Source organism: Mesocricetus auratus, unplaced genomic scaffold (assembly GCF_017639785.1).
Source record: "Mesocricetus auratus isolate SY011 unplaced genomic scaffold, BCM_Maur_2.0 Super-Scaffold_100691, whole genome shotgun sequence".
NCBI classification, from domain to species: Eukaryota; Metazoa; Chordata; class Mammalia; order Rodentia; family Cricetidae; genus Mesocricetus; species Mesocricetus auratus.
The window spans coordinates 6550660-6564522 of record NW_024429267.1 but is presented as its reverse complement, the minus strand read 5'-3'; the positions used below and the strand labels follow the sequence as shown (position 1 = coordinate 6564522).

The following is a 13863-nucleotide window of genomic DNA, read 5'->3' as shown; positions in this document are numbered from 1 at the left end:
CACGCCTTTAATCCCAGCACTCGGGAGGCAGAAGTAGGCGGATCTCTGTGAGTTCAAGACCAACTTGGTCTACAGAGTGAGTTCCAGGACAGCCTCCAAAACAATACAGAGAAGCCGTGTTTCAAAAAATGTTTTAAAGAGCATGGAAAGAATTAAAAATGTAGTTCTTTTTTAAAAATTAAGCTGTTTAAAAACATTTATTTATGCTGGGAGTGGTGGTGCACACCTTTAAGTCCAGTATTTGGAAGGTACAGTCAGGGTAGAGCTCTTGAGTTTGAGGCCAGCCTGGTCTACAAAGTGAGTTCCAAGACAGCTAGGGCTACATAGAGAAACCCTGTTTCAGAAAACCAAAAATATTATTTATTTACTCATGATTGTGTGTATGTATAAGTGGGTGTGTCTAAGCCATGGAACATGTGGAAGTCAGGGGACAACGTACAGGAATTGGTTCTCTACTGTCATGGAAGTTTTAGGTTATCAGGCTTGGTGGCTATAGTTGAGTAAAATTGTATTAGTTAATGATATGATATTCTACCTTCAGAACAGATAGAATATTAAATGACTTAAATTGTCAGTGTGTATAACAGAAATCATGTACTCCCCCATACCTACAAATGGACTGAGACAGAAATTAGGGAAACAATACCTATTACAATAGCCTCAAATAATATAAAATATCTTTGGGTAACTCTAACCAAGCAAGTGAAAGTCTTACATGATAAAAACCTTAAGACACTGAAGAAATTGGAGACGATATCAGAAGATGGAAAGATCTCCCATGCTCATGGATCAGTAATATTAATATAGTAAAAATGGTCATCCTACCAAAAGCAATATACAGATTCAGTGCAATCCCCATCAAAATTTTAACACAGTTCTTCACCGTTTTTGAAAGAACAATCTTTGTTTCATATGGAAACACAAAAAAAAACCAGGGTAACTAAAATAATCCTGAATTATATAAAAACGACTAGAGGCATCACCACCCCTGATTTCAAGTTATACTACTGAGCTATCACAATAAAAACAGCATGGTATTGGCACAAAAACAGACATATTGGTCAATGGAATCTAATTGAAGACCCAGACATAAATGCATATACATATGGCACCTGATTTTTTTTTTTTAAAGAAAACAGGAATCCATACTTGGAAAAAGACAGCATCTTTAACAAATGATGTTGGCCAAACTAGATGACTGCATGTAGAAGAATGTAGATAGATCTATACTTATTACCCTGTACAAAACTCAAAGACCTAACATAAAACCAGCTATACTGAGCCTGCTAGAGGAGAAAGTGTGGAATAGCCTTTAACTCACTGGAAGACTTTTTGAATAGAAAACTGTTAGCACAGGCACTAAGAACAACAATTAATAAATGGGACCTCATGAAACTGAGATGCTACTCCAAGGCAAAGGCCACTATCATTCAGACAAAGCAGCAGGCTATAGAATAGGAAAAGATTTTTAGCAACTACACATCCGATAGAGGGCTAATATCAAAAGTATATTAAGAACTCAAAAAACTAGATACCAGGAAAATATAATCTAAAATGGGGTATAGATTTAAACAAAGAATTCTCTAAAGCAGAAACTCAAATGACTGAGAAGCACTTAAAGAAATGTTCAACACTCTTAGTCATTAGGGAAATGCAAATCAAAACTACTTTGAGATTATAGTTTACACCTGTCAGAATGGCTAAGCTCACTAACAAAAGTGGCAGCTCATGCTGGCATACTTGGAGCATGGGGAACACTTTTCCATTGCTGGTAGGAGGGCAAACTTGTACAGTTACTATGGAAATCAGTGTGGTAGTTCCTCAAGAAGATGGGATTCTTTACCTATTGCAAGGTCCAGCCATACCACTCTTGGGCATATATATTCAAAGGTTGTTTTATCCTAACACAGGGACACTTGCTCAGCCATATTCACTGCAGCTGTGTTCATAATAGCCATAAATTGGAAACACCTTATGGATAAAGAAAATGTGGTACACTTACACAATGAAGTATTATTCAGCTGTTAAACAAATCATGAAATTCATAGGCGTATGGATGGAACTAGAAAAAAATCACCCTCAGTGAGGTAATACAGCCCCAGAGAGACAATATGGTATATATTTGCTTGTATGTGGGTATTAGCTGTTAAGTCAATGATACTACTATCCATAGAACTACAAAGGTGAGATACTGAGTAAGGGACTAGGGAGGACAGATGGCTCTCCTGTTTGGAATATTAGCTTAAGATGTGTTACATTTGTTTATGCTGTGGAATATTGGTTTAATGATACAAAGATGTGTTGCATTCTTTTATGTTGCATTTATTTAACTCTGTGAAGCTGTGTTACTTTGCTTGTCTAAAACACCTGATTGGTCTAATAAGAGCTAGGCAGAAGAAAGAGTAGGTGGGGTTGGCATGCAGAAAGAATAAATAGAAGTCTAGGCAAGAGAGTGGGGATCGAGAAGAGGAGGAAAGGAGGAGGATGCCAGGGGCCAGCCACCCAGCCAGCCACGGAGTAAGAAGGAAAGAAAGATGTATAGAATAAATAAAGGTAAAAAGCCCAGAGGCAAAACATAGTTAAGGAGAAAAGGGATAGTTTACGTTAGAAAAGCTGGCTAGAAACAAGCCAAGCTAAGACCAGACATTCATAATTAGGAGTAAGTCTCCGTGTATAAAAGTGGGCCCCCAAAGAGAAAGAAAAAAAACCAAAACCAAAATGTAACAAAAAACCAACTACACTCTTTCTAAGAAAGGGAAATAGAATAGATAGTTATGGATGGATGGGAGGGGGGAGTTTGTAAGTGAAAACTTAGTTTCCTTCAAGGGAGTCCCACTGGGGGAAAGAAACTACTCTTAAGGTAGGCTCTATGCCCAGCAGTAGATGGCCAACAGAAAACGAACTCAACAGCATCTTTGGAGGTTCCCCCCATCTCTCTCTCCCTGTGTATAAATTGAGGGCTTCCAGTTTAGTGTTTTTATGTGATTCCTGAGTGTACAAACGTATGTCTCTAATTTTTGTGTATTCTCTTGGGCTCTTTTCTTTCTGTTTCTGTTCATTAGTGATGTGTTAGTTTTTGCTTTATTATATCCTTCATAAATCCTTTGGAAAGGGAGTGTCTGATGGGAGGGGGTGGGGAGGAACTGGGAGTAGTAGAGGGAGGGGAAACATTCAGAATATATTATGTTAGAAGATAATCTATTTTCAATAAAAGGGGGAAGTAGATTCAGAGCCAGCAGGATGGCTCAGTGGGTAAGGTTGCTTAACCACCAAGCCTGACACCTGAGTGCAGTCTTTAGGTCCTAGATCGTGGGAAGACAGAGCCTACTTTTGCTTGTTGTTCTCCTACTACATGGGTGTGGCACACATGCATACAGGCAGAAACACAATAAATGAATAAGTGAAAGTAAAATAAAAATTAAACATGTAGATTCATGTTATTTCATATATTATTAAACGTCTTCCAATAAATGGGGTGCCATTTTTTTCTCTTAATTGCATTTATATTGATGAGAAAACTGACTCATGAGAGCAGTTGATTTGATTCAGATTTGAAATTTTATCAATTACAAATACATCTGTTCAAGTAATCTATGAACTCTTGTAATAACTTGTATTATCTCATGAAATTCAAATGGGTGCTGTGCAAACTGAAACTTTAGAGTTTATCTGCATGAGCATATTAACATTCTTCATGTTTTTCTCAAGTGTTGCAAATTTTACATAATGCTGATAGTTATTATTATTATTTGATACCGGGTGTTGATGTGTAGCTTGAGCTGGCCTCCAACTCATGTTACTACTGCTTCAGCCTCTTGACTGCTGGCATTAGGTGTGGCTGCCAACACATCTTGCCTGACATCAGGATAAACCTTGGTAAACTCTTCCACAACTCAAGCAGCCAATGTTGGTAGAAAATACGTGGTCACTAAACTCATTATCTTCTATTTATTTAGATAATTCTGTAAACTGTGATGAGTTATGTTTGTGTATTTATCTTAAACACTTAATCACTGTCTTCATGATATATTGGTGATTTCAGATCATATATATTTGCAGTAAATACATCATGGTGGAACAAATTAAAAAGGGAAACAAGAAATCCAGATCTCTGGCAGAACAATGCCTTGATAGAAATTTTCCTATCCATCTGGAAGTGACAGATGTAAAAACAAATCTTAAAATGTTTACAGCATGACTTTGATTTATTTCACTTTGCAGTGCTGGGATCACATAAAGAAGCACTGCAATGCTAAGCTAGAGCTCTCACTTGAGATCAGTTTTTTTGTTAAAGTTGTAAATAATAACATTTGAGACACAGCACACCCAAAGTATCAGTCTACCCATCTACCAGTCTACCTAGCTAGCTAGCTAGCTACCTGTCTGCTCTATCATCCATCCACCCACCCACCCACCCATCCATCCATCCATCCATCCATCCATCCATCCATCCATCCATCCATCCATCCATCCATCCACCTACTTACCTACCTACCTATCATCTATATCTGTCTCTCTATCTTATCTCTCTCTTTCTGACTGTGTAACCCTGGCTGGGCTGACCTGGAATTCACGATGTAGACTAGGCTAGACTCAAACTCACGGCCATCCAATCTGCCTGCTTCTGCCTCCCAAATGCTGGGATTAAAGATATACACCACTATGCCCAGCCTCAGTACTTCTTACTGGTTTTTAGTAGCAACTTTATTTTTTGAAATTATAATATCATTTTCCCCATTTCCCTTTCCTCCCTCCAACCCCTCCCATGTAGCCCCTTTGTTCTCTCTCAAATTCATGGCCTCTTTTTCTTTAATTGTTACATACATACATATGTGCATGTGTGTGTATTCCTAAATACATAAATGACAACTTGCTCCATGTGTATGATCGAAGAGCTAATCAGTTGCTTTTGGATAACCAATTGGTGCTCTAAGCCCTCTGAAAATTATCTTAATTTTTGATGTCATTCATTGGTTGTAATTGATTTCTTCAGTTATTTATTTTTATCAAAAGGCAAGTTTTTAATGTTAATTTATGAAAATCCTTTTATTTCACTTTATTTTTTTAGATTTATTTATTTACTATGTATACAGTGTTCTGTCTCCATGTATGTCTGCATGCCTGAAGAGCGCACCAGACCTCGTTACAGATGGTTGTGAGTCACCATGTAATTGTTGGGAATTGAACTCAAGATCGATGGAAGAGTAGTCAGTGCTCTTCACCTCTGAGCCACCTCTCTAGCCTGAAAAATTCTTTTTTTGTGTGTGATTTATTATCTCAAAAAGTCTTTTACATAGCATTTTATTTTTTTCTATAGCAAATTGCAATAACTGTTCTTTAGTTGTGACATACCTCCTTTTAAGGTATTTAAATTTTCTTCTAATCTTTACTTATTTCTGTCTCAATAGTATATTTTTATCTCAACATTAAAGTTACTCCCTGTTTTGAAAAAAAAGTTAGGTAGGCCTGGCATGGTGACACACATCTTTAATCCAGCACTTGGGAGGCAGAGGCAGGCAGATCTCTTGAGTTCAAGACCAGTCTGGTCTACACAGCCAGAACTAGGATAGACAAGGTTACACAGAGGATCCCTGTTTTGTTTGTTTGTTTTGTTTTTTGGTTTTCGAGACAGGGTTTCTCAGTGTAACAGCACTGGCTGTCCTGGACTTGCTTTGTATACCAGGCTGGCCTCAAACTCACAGAAATCTGCCTGCCTCCCGAGTGCTGGGATTAAAGGTGTGTGGCACCACTACCTGGTAAGAATCCCTGTTTTGGAAAAAAACCAATTTTCTCCGTATTCTTGTGTGTATAGTATATGCACGCGTGCACATATCTATGGTTAAAATTGCCTGTGTGTGTATATCTGGAGGCCAGCGGTCAGATTAGGAGTCCTCCTCATTGCTCTTCATCTTCTTTTTTGGTTTTGTTTTGTTTGAACCTGGACCTTGTTGGCAACTAAGAAGCCCTAAGTATTCTCTCATCTCTGTGCCCACTCCTCATACTCCCCAGTACTGGGATCATAGTCTCATGCTACCATGCCATTTTTATGTGAACAGTGGGTATAAACTTAGGGTCTCGTTCTTAATTTTCATCTTGAAAATGATTATAATTGATATTTCAGTTTGTGTATCAATCATAATTTATTTAGATATTCCTGTGACTGATGCTATTTGCATGACGTGCTGATATAAGCATACCACATTTCTCCATTGTTTTCTAGGGATGATATTAGATTGTTGATGTTCTGTGTAATCTAGAAATGATGCAGGCATCTTGCCTATACACTGTCACAGCTTACATTTTAAGGGTGAAAGCAAAATATAGTCCAGCAGACTGAAGCTGTGGCTAATAGGAAAAGGTTTGACACTGTCTTGGTTGTTGAGGGAACAGATTAATGAAACTTTCTAAAAATCAGTTCAGTTTTGTTGGTGTTCAGCCACATTAGCACTCCTCTACAATTTAGTAATGAAAGCAGAGTGGTTCATTTAGAGAGAGAAAACAATTTGACCTACTTGAGCCAGGCTGGCTAAGAACAGGGCAAAGTTATAAGTAATTATATATATTTCAATATATAAAAAATTACTTTAACCAATGTAATTTTATATCCTTGGCTGAGTCCATGTCATATACCAAAAGCGATACTTTAAGAAGCAAACCAGTTACTTAATTTGAAACCCTTTGTTTATTTAAACAAAGCAACCACCTTCAGGAAGCAGTGAAAGGGTTACTTCTCATTTACATGGAGTGGCATCTTGTGATCTGAAGTTGTTCTTAGACCGAATCTCCTAGTAAATGTTGGCACTTGGCAGTGGTTTTTGTTTTGAACACTTGGGTACTGTTTTATCTAAATGATATGTACTAATTTATACAAAATAAAAATGTAATTCACTCTTCAGAGAATGCTTAATGTTCACTGAGGTACCAAGTGCCTGAAGCTCAGGTTTTCAAGATAAGGTTGCCTTACCCCCTAATACATATGCTGAGAGGAGGGATAATTGAACCTCTCTTGTAGGTATCTTGATTCTAGGAAGAATGATTGTGCTCAGGGTGTGGAAGTTTGCGGGACTACTAGGAGTTGACCTGGAGAACTTGAAGACTATCTTAGAGAAATTCTGATTGACAAGTGTGGGTGGTCAGTTTGTGAGGGTGTGTGTTTAGTAATCTTCTAAGAGATGTTCTAAAGTCTTTTTAATAGGTTCACTTAAATTTTCACTGCTTTTGGGTTTGTCTGTGATTGTTTTCTTAAATTATTTTCCCCTGTAACTTCCATTTTTTTATCAACTATTTTGATATATATAGGACACATTTTTGGATTCTGTAACAGATGACCTACTTTTTACTAATTGTTGTGCTTTTAAAATTTTGTCTGCTCAGAATGCTCTTTTTGTTATTTTTTGGTACTTAATAAACAAGTGTTTTTATGCAAAAGCTGCATATTTAAAACAACAGAAAAACCCCTGAGTCCTAGTCTGTGAGTTTTTGTTAAAACTGACCTCCTTCAGGAAAAACCTAAATGCTAGTGTATAAGTCCAAGTCCAAGTTTATTTTGTGTAATTCCTTATATTATTTGCTTATTGACTTGCTATCAAAATTTTTCAATTTTTCTTTTTCTTTCTTCTATTTTTTGAGACAGTTTCTCCGTGGCTTTGGAGGCTGTCCTGAACTAGCTCTTGTAGACCAGGCTGTCTCAAGCTTATAAACTATCAATTTTTTTTTAATTTCATTTTTTGGTAATTTATTTATTTTATTTTATATACATTAGTGTTTTGCCTGCAAGTAGTCCGAATGAGGAATCAGATATCCTGGAAGAGGAGTCACAGACAGTTGTGAGCTGCCATGTGGGTGATGGTTGAACCTGGGTCCTTTGGAAGAGCAGCCAGTGCTTTTAACCGCTGAGCCATCTCCCCAGTCCCTAAACTATCAATTTTTAAAAATACTGTAACCATTTTTTTCTCAAAGCCTTATCACTATACTGAAAGATGCAGCCTAGGACTGGAAATCTTTCCAACTCATCAGAATTTTCTTTCTATTAATTAAACGTTTAATGTGAGTTTTAAAATTTTTCTCTGCAGATATGTCTGCAGGTGGATTACCTTTTCTCTACTTTTCACTTTAGTTTCTCCTTCCCCAAACTGCCCATTAATTTGGGTTGAGAAGTATCACTGTAAGGTATGAGGCTTAATGCTACCAGGAAAAAATGGGCACTTTTTCCCCCCTTTCTGTACAGCTTCACTAACAAAAAGCAGCCCATGAAGCAGCTTATTTCAAAAGAAGCACTGAAGAGCTTTTTGAATAAGATCGTGAAAAAATGCTAGTGGTCACTGCCTATGTGGCTGTAAGAAAAGGCTCTTAAAAACATTCCATTATGGAGTCCAAATCCTCTTTTAAGCTTAGTTCTGCACAGTGGCTTGCAGAGCCTCTGACTGTTGGCAACAGCTGGGCATCCCAGTGCCCTCTGGTGTGCTCTCCTCAAGCTCTTTACACACACTGATTAGTGCTTTCTTTGCAGTTATCGTTGTGATGATTTCGTGGTCAATGACACCAAGCTGGGCCTGGTGCAGAAAGTGAGAGAACACTTACAGAACTTGGAAAAGTGAGTAGTGGGTCCTGAAAGGGGAGGGGCCACTCAGTCACTGAGTAGGGTATTGAGAACTTTGTATCCAGTGTGATATAAATGCAGTTGGAATGTTGATAAACAAAGCCTTGGGTTTAGATATCTGAAACTCAGGCCATATTTCATTCAGTACTTTCCGTAAACCGTATCCAGAGTCCAATAGCCTGTTTTTAAATTACTACCCATTAAGTTAAAAATGCTTCAGTTCACTCACAAGGAAGAATTTAGTGGTTGTAAGGAAGCCTCATAAAAGGACATTAAAATAATTATACAAGTATTTGGCATTAAAACGCTTATGTTGAATGTATTGAAGATCTGCTTTGAAAGACATATTTCTGTATTTTAAGAGAAGTTAGGTTCAAGTGTCTGAGTGTGCACTTTGCAAATAAACCACAGCTAGATCCTCAGTCTTTTCTTCCTTTTCTTGGTAGAAAAGTACATAGAACTTGAATTACAAAGAGCTTTGTGACCCTAAAGAGACTGAAGAATTTGTCTTGGTGTAGCCAAATTACTTATTCAGATAAAACTCCCTGGACTCAGAACTGAAACGATAAACAGAAATCCACATTAGCAATGCCTTTGAAGCTGCATGCCAAGTGAGATCTGTGTAGCTCATTACAGATCACCCGCATTGTCAGGTCCATCTGATTTATCTCTGCAATTGGTGTATTGAAAGGATTGTAAAAACATGCCATTTAGAGTGTCTCTTGATGCCATAAGTGTAAACTAGTAGAATATTTCAAAATAATAGACGGAGAGAAAAAAAAAAACTTCTGTTCCAACACTATATGGTGTCTTTATTAACTGAAGTTTGTTTGTGTGTGGTTTTTTTTTTTAATCTCTCTCTGCCTGAATAGATTATAAAACCGAAAGGCAAGAATCATAATAGTTATTCACATTTGGGTCTAGGTACTTGTGTCATCTTTTGACAACTAACTTTTTCAAAGTGTATTTAGTTCTTTCATTGGAGATGAGCAGCATCTATATATGCCTAGAGACAGGTCCTAAAAATCCTCCAAGTCACTGAGAAACTGATTTTCAATTTTTAATTAAGTTTAAATAGCTACATATAGTGAGGAGTGATCATTCTGTTAGATAGTGTAGGTATAGAGCAGTGGTTCTCAACCTTCCTGCTTTGTCTTTTAAGGTAACTCCCAATTGTAAAATTATTTTCATTGCTACTTCATGCTACTTCATAACTGTAATTTTGCTACTGTTATGAATAGTAATGTAAATATCTGATCTATGACCCCTGTGAAAGGGTTGTTTAACCCCTAAAAGGATTGCGACCCACAGGTTGAGAACCACTGATCTAGAGCACTGTATTTTGAGAATAACAGAATAAAATGTAACTTGTATTTTACAAAGTCAAATGCTGTGTTTAGGTAGTTTAAACCCTAAAGGTATTAGTCATGTTTACTAAATAGCATGAACATTTGTTTGTATGACTTCATTTCCAGAACTGGTTGAATGCTGGAATTAGTCCCTGCATCTTGTCACCAAAGGTCACAAGTGGCTGGAAGCAATTGATATTAGACCTGTGTTCCAAAGATATTGTAGTTCATGTGGAAATTATAGAAAGAAAAATAAGCGTGTGTTTGGTAATGTCAGTATAGAAAAGAGTTGACAGACTTACAGCCTGTACTGTTCAGTGATACTTTTCTTCAGATTAGTTCTCCTGTTAGTAACCTTAAGGAGATATTTATAGGATGGGAGTTACACTGATGAATTAAGCAAAAATTTTTCTAATGTAGTAAGGATTTATTTTGAAATGTCCTTTGCAGTATAACTAAATCAGATGGTGAGTTTATGCATGCCTATGTCCTTGTGCTAGCTCATTCCTCACAGACTGAAGTAGACCGAATGAAGGCAGTCCACTCCACATTAAGAAACAAACAGCATATGATTTGAGACTAGCTGTTACGTTTCCTATCAATCATGTAAGACCAGGGTTTTCCTGTTGTCATGATGAACAGGTCTGGGTTTTGAAGCTTCATAATCTCTTGGGTAGATAGAGTGGTGTTAGGGCTGGTATATCTTACAGACCACAACTCCTGGCCAGCCTTGTTGGGAGTAGCATAGGCTACTCTCTCCTGCTGTGGAGGGGCAGTGTGGATTTCCAGGGAAGTGAAAAGCCTCAGCTCACTTCAGATACTAGTGGGCCTGGTGGTGACTTGACGGCCCCATGAAGCAAGCCAGGCAGGACTCTGCTTTAGATGCTGAGAGCAGCTTGGGTTTAGCCTACTATGTAGCATGTATTCATTAATGTCTTTTTTTTAACTGTCTGTTTATATTTTAATAGCTCGGCTTTTACAGCTGACAGGCATAGAAAAAGAAAATTATTGGAAAACTCATCACTAAACAGCAAGTTATTAAAAGTAAATGTGAGTAATTAAAATTTATTCCTATGTAAGAGTTAAGATATAATCACTATTTGTTACAGCTCTAACAAGGGTTCGTACCTGTTATAAACTTTTTTTTTTTTTTTTTTTTTGGTTTTTATGAGACAGGGTTTGGTTTCTCTGTGTTGTTTAGGAGGCTATCGGTCCAGCCCGGCCTCGAACTCACAGAGATCCGCCTGCCTCTGCCTCCCGAGTGCTGGGATTAAAGGCGTGCGACACCACCGCCCGGCCTGTTATAAACTTTTATTAATGTGTCTTGATTTGAAGTGTTTTTGCAAAAAAAGTTTGACACTTTAACACTCCTCCCCCTTTGGAGGTGGTCTATGAACCTATGGCTATCCTAGAAAACTCTACGTAGACAAGGTTGGTCCCAAACTCAGAGCTCTACCTGCCTCTGCCTCCCCAATGTTTGGATTAAAGGCATATACCACCCTGCAAGGCAGTTCACTGTTTTGTTTTGTTTTTGTGGGGTTTTTGTTTGTTTCATTATTGTTGTTTGAGACAGGGTCTCACTATATAGTCCTGGTCAGCCTGGAACTTTGTATGTAGACCAGGCTGGCCTTGAACTAAAAATTCAACTTGTTTCTGCCTACAAGTTCTGGGATTAAAGGTGTGCCCACCATGGCCTGCACACCCTGTCCCAGCAGTTCACTGTTAGTGCTTACTCGGGTAACCTTCTGTGGTGCTCTCTAAGATACTGTTTTCTTCTGGTAAAGTCTTAGAGTTACTGTTGCCATGATGAAACATGACCAAAGCAGCTCCAAGAAGAGTTTGTTTGGTTTACACTTCTATACCACAGGTGATCATCACGGGAAGTCAGAACAGGAACTCAAACAGGTCAGAAACCTGAAAGTAGGAGCTGATGCAGAGCCATGGAGGGGTGCTGCTTACTGGCTTACTCCCCCTGGCTTGTTATAGAACTAGGATCACCTGTCCTGGGCCCTCCCCATCAGTCACCAATTAAGAAAATTCCCCATAGGTTTGCCTACAGCCTGGTCTTATGAAGGCATTTTCTTGAGGTTCTCTCCTCTCTGATGACTCCAGCTTATGTCAAGTTGATATAAAACTATCGAGTACAGTTCCCCAGATTCTTTTGGTCTGAACTTTTGGTAGGGTTTTGTTTGTTTGTTTGTTGGTTTTGCTTTTTTTTTTTTTTTGCCTCAGGGCTCTATTAATGTAATTTCATTATGGAAGTATTTATCTTCATTTTGGAAGCCACTCATGAGTTAACAGTTTTAAAGTTACTACATATATTTAAATGACCCAGATGCATTTTTGCCTTGCATTTAACCCTTTGCTGTCACTGGACCTATGCTTAAAGTTTTAAAGAAATTGTCATAATTGAAAAAAAAAAACAAGCTGGGTGATGGCGGCAGCACATGTCTTTAATTCTAGCACTTGGAGGCAGAGGCAGGAGGATCTCAGTGGTTCAAGGCCAGCCTGGTCTACAAAGCAAGTTCAAGGACAGCCAGGATTGTTACACAAAGAAACCGTGTCTTGAAAAACTGAAAGGGGTGGGGGGTGAATAGATGCTTGAGAGAAAGATGCTTGGGTGGAGGGGTTTTTATTAGGGGAAAGTGAATGGGAAAAGGGGGGAGGGGAGACTATCCTGGGGCCAGGAGCAGCAGAAGAGAGAGGGAGAGAGGAGAGACAGAGAGACAGTTAGAGAAGGAAGGGGGGAGGGAAGGAGAAGGAGAGGAAGATGGGAGGTGGACAGGACCCTTTTAAAGGGGAACATAGTGAATGTGCACAGGTGGTGCTCTTAGTGGCTGCAGCTGAGGGCATATTCTGTCAGGACCCCAAGGACAGGCCAGTACAGATAGATGCCTGAATCCTAACAGAAATAGCTAAGGTGCTGTCTCAGCCATCTGAATTACAGGCAGAGATGTTTGGGTTGGACTGGAGGATTTACCTCCTTGTGTAGTATTCAGACATCTTTAGAAAACCAAGCCTCGGTTCAGGTAGCATTTTATGGTGCATGCCCATTGCTAGGAAAACATCTGTCACTTGAGTATGCTTTTCAGTTAAAAGTTGGGGTTTACATGTTTGTGATTTTCAGTTTATATTTTTAGTAGGATCTTGTAAAATGTATTTCCCTGTTTGCTTGCATCTGTGGCACTTCTTGATGCTTATTTTCTCAGAAACAGATGCTAAAATATCCATGCCCTCACATAGCCTAGAGAGTTTGAAGTATTCACTGGGCAGAAAACGGAAAGGAGTATTTCCAGATAGACATGGTGCTAGAGTTTCAGAGACCTTGGCTAGTGTTGGAGTTTGGAGCAGTGAGCCATGCTGATGGCCTCTTCCATGTTACAGGGAAGTACGACTGCCATTTGTGCCACAGGCCTTCGGAATTTGGGCAACACGTGTTTCATGAATGCTATCCTTCAGTCACTCAGGTAATGAATGTTACAGTCAGAGGTTTACATATTTGACATTACAGACCAAGAACAAGGCTCAGTGTTCAGAGACTGTTTTCTGCCTCTAACTTTAGTCCCTGTGCTTTTTTCCTCATCAGTAAAACTGAGGATATGCTTCCTACTTCATTTGGAGACTTAACTAGTGGCTGAAATAAGCTCTGAACCAGGTTCCCCATAAGTTCCCTAGGGGTTCAGAAACAAAGCCTACAGGACAGATGCAGCTCTCAGACAGGGAACTTTTATGTTTTCAACAGTCTGTTTCTTTTAGCTTCTCTTTTCCTTCTCTAACGGGTGTGCTGGTGCATGCCTGTAACCTCAGCACTGGGGAAGTAAGGCAGGGTGACTAGCAGTCTGATAGGAAGTTCAAGGCGAGAGCAGGGGAGATACGGAAGGAGGCATGGACAGGATGACCTGTGATGGAGGGGAA

General features: G+C 38.8%; 1 protein-coding gene across 2 annotated transcripts in view; it reads left to right on the top strand.

Moving 5' to 3' along the window:
- Usp3 (ubiquitin specific peptidase 3) overlaps window positions 1-13863 on the top strand; it is a 74822-nt gene that overhangs the window by 30245 nt on the left and 30714 nt on the right. For both annotated transcript variants that reach the window (XM_040739495.1, XM_005075512.4), the window contains 3 exons: window positions 8510-8593; window positions 10917-10998; window positions 13333-13415. In XM_040739495.1, coding sequence (XP_040595429.1) covers window positions 8510-8593; window positions 10917-10998; window positions 13333-13415 — 249 coding nt within the window. The remainder of the gene's footprint in view (window positions 1-8509; window positions 8594-10916; window positions 10999-13332; window positions 13416-13863) is intronic.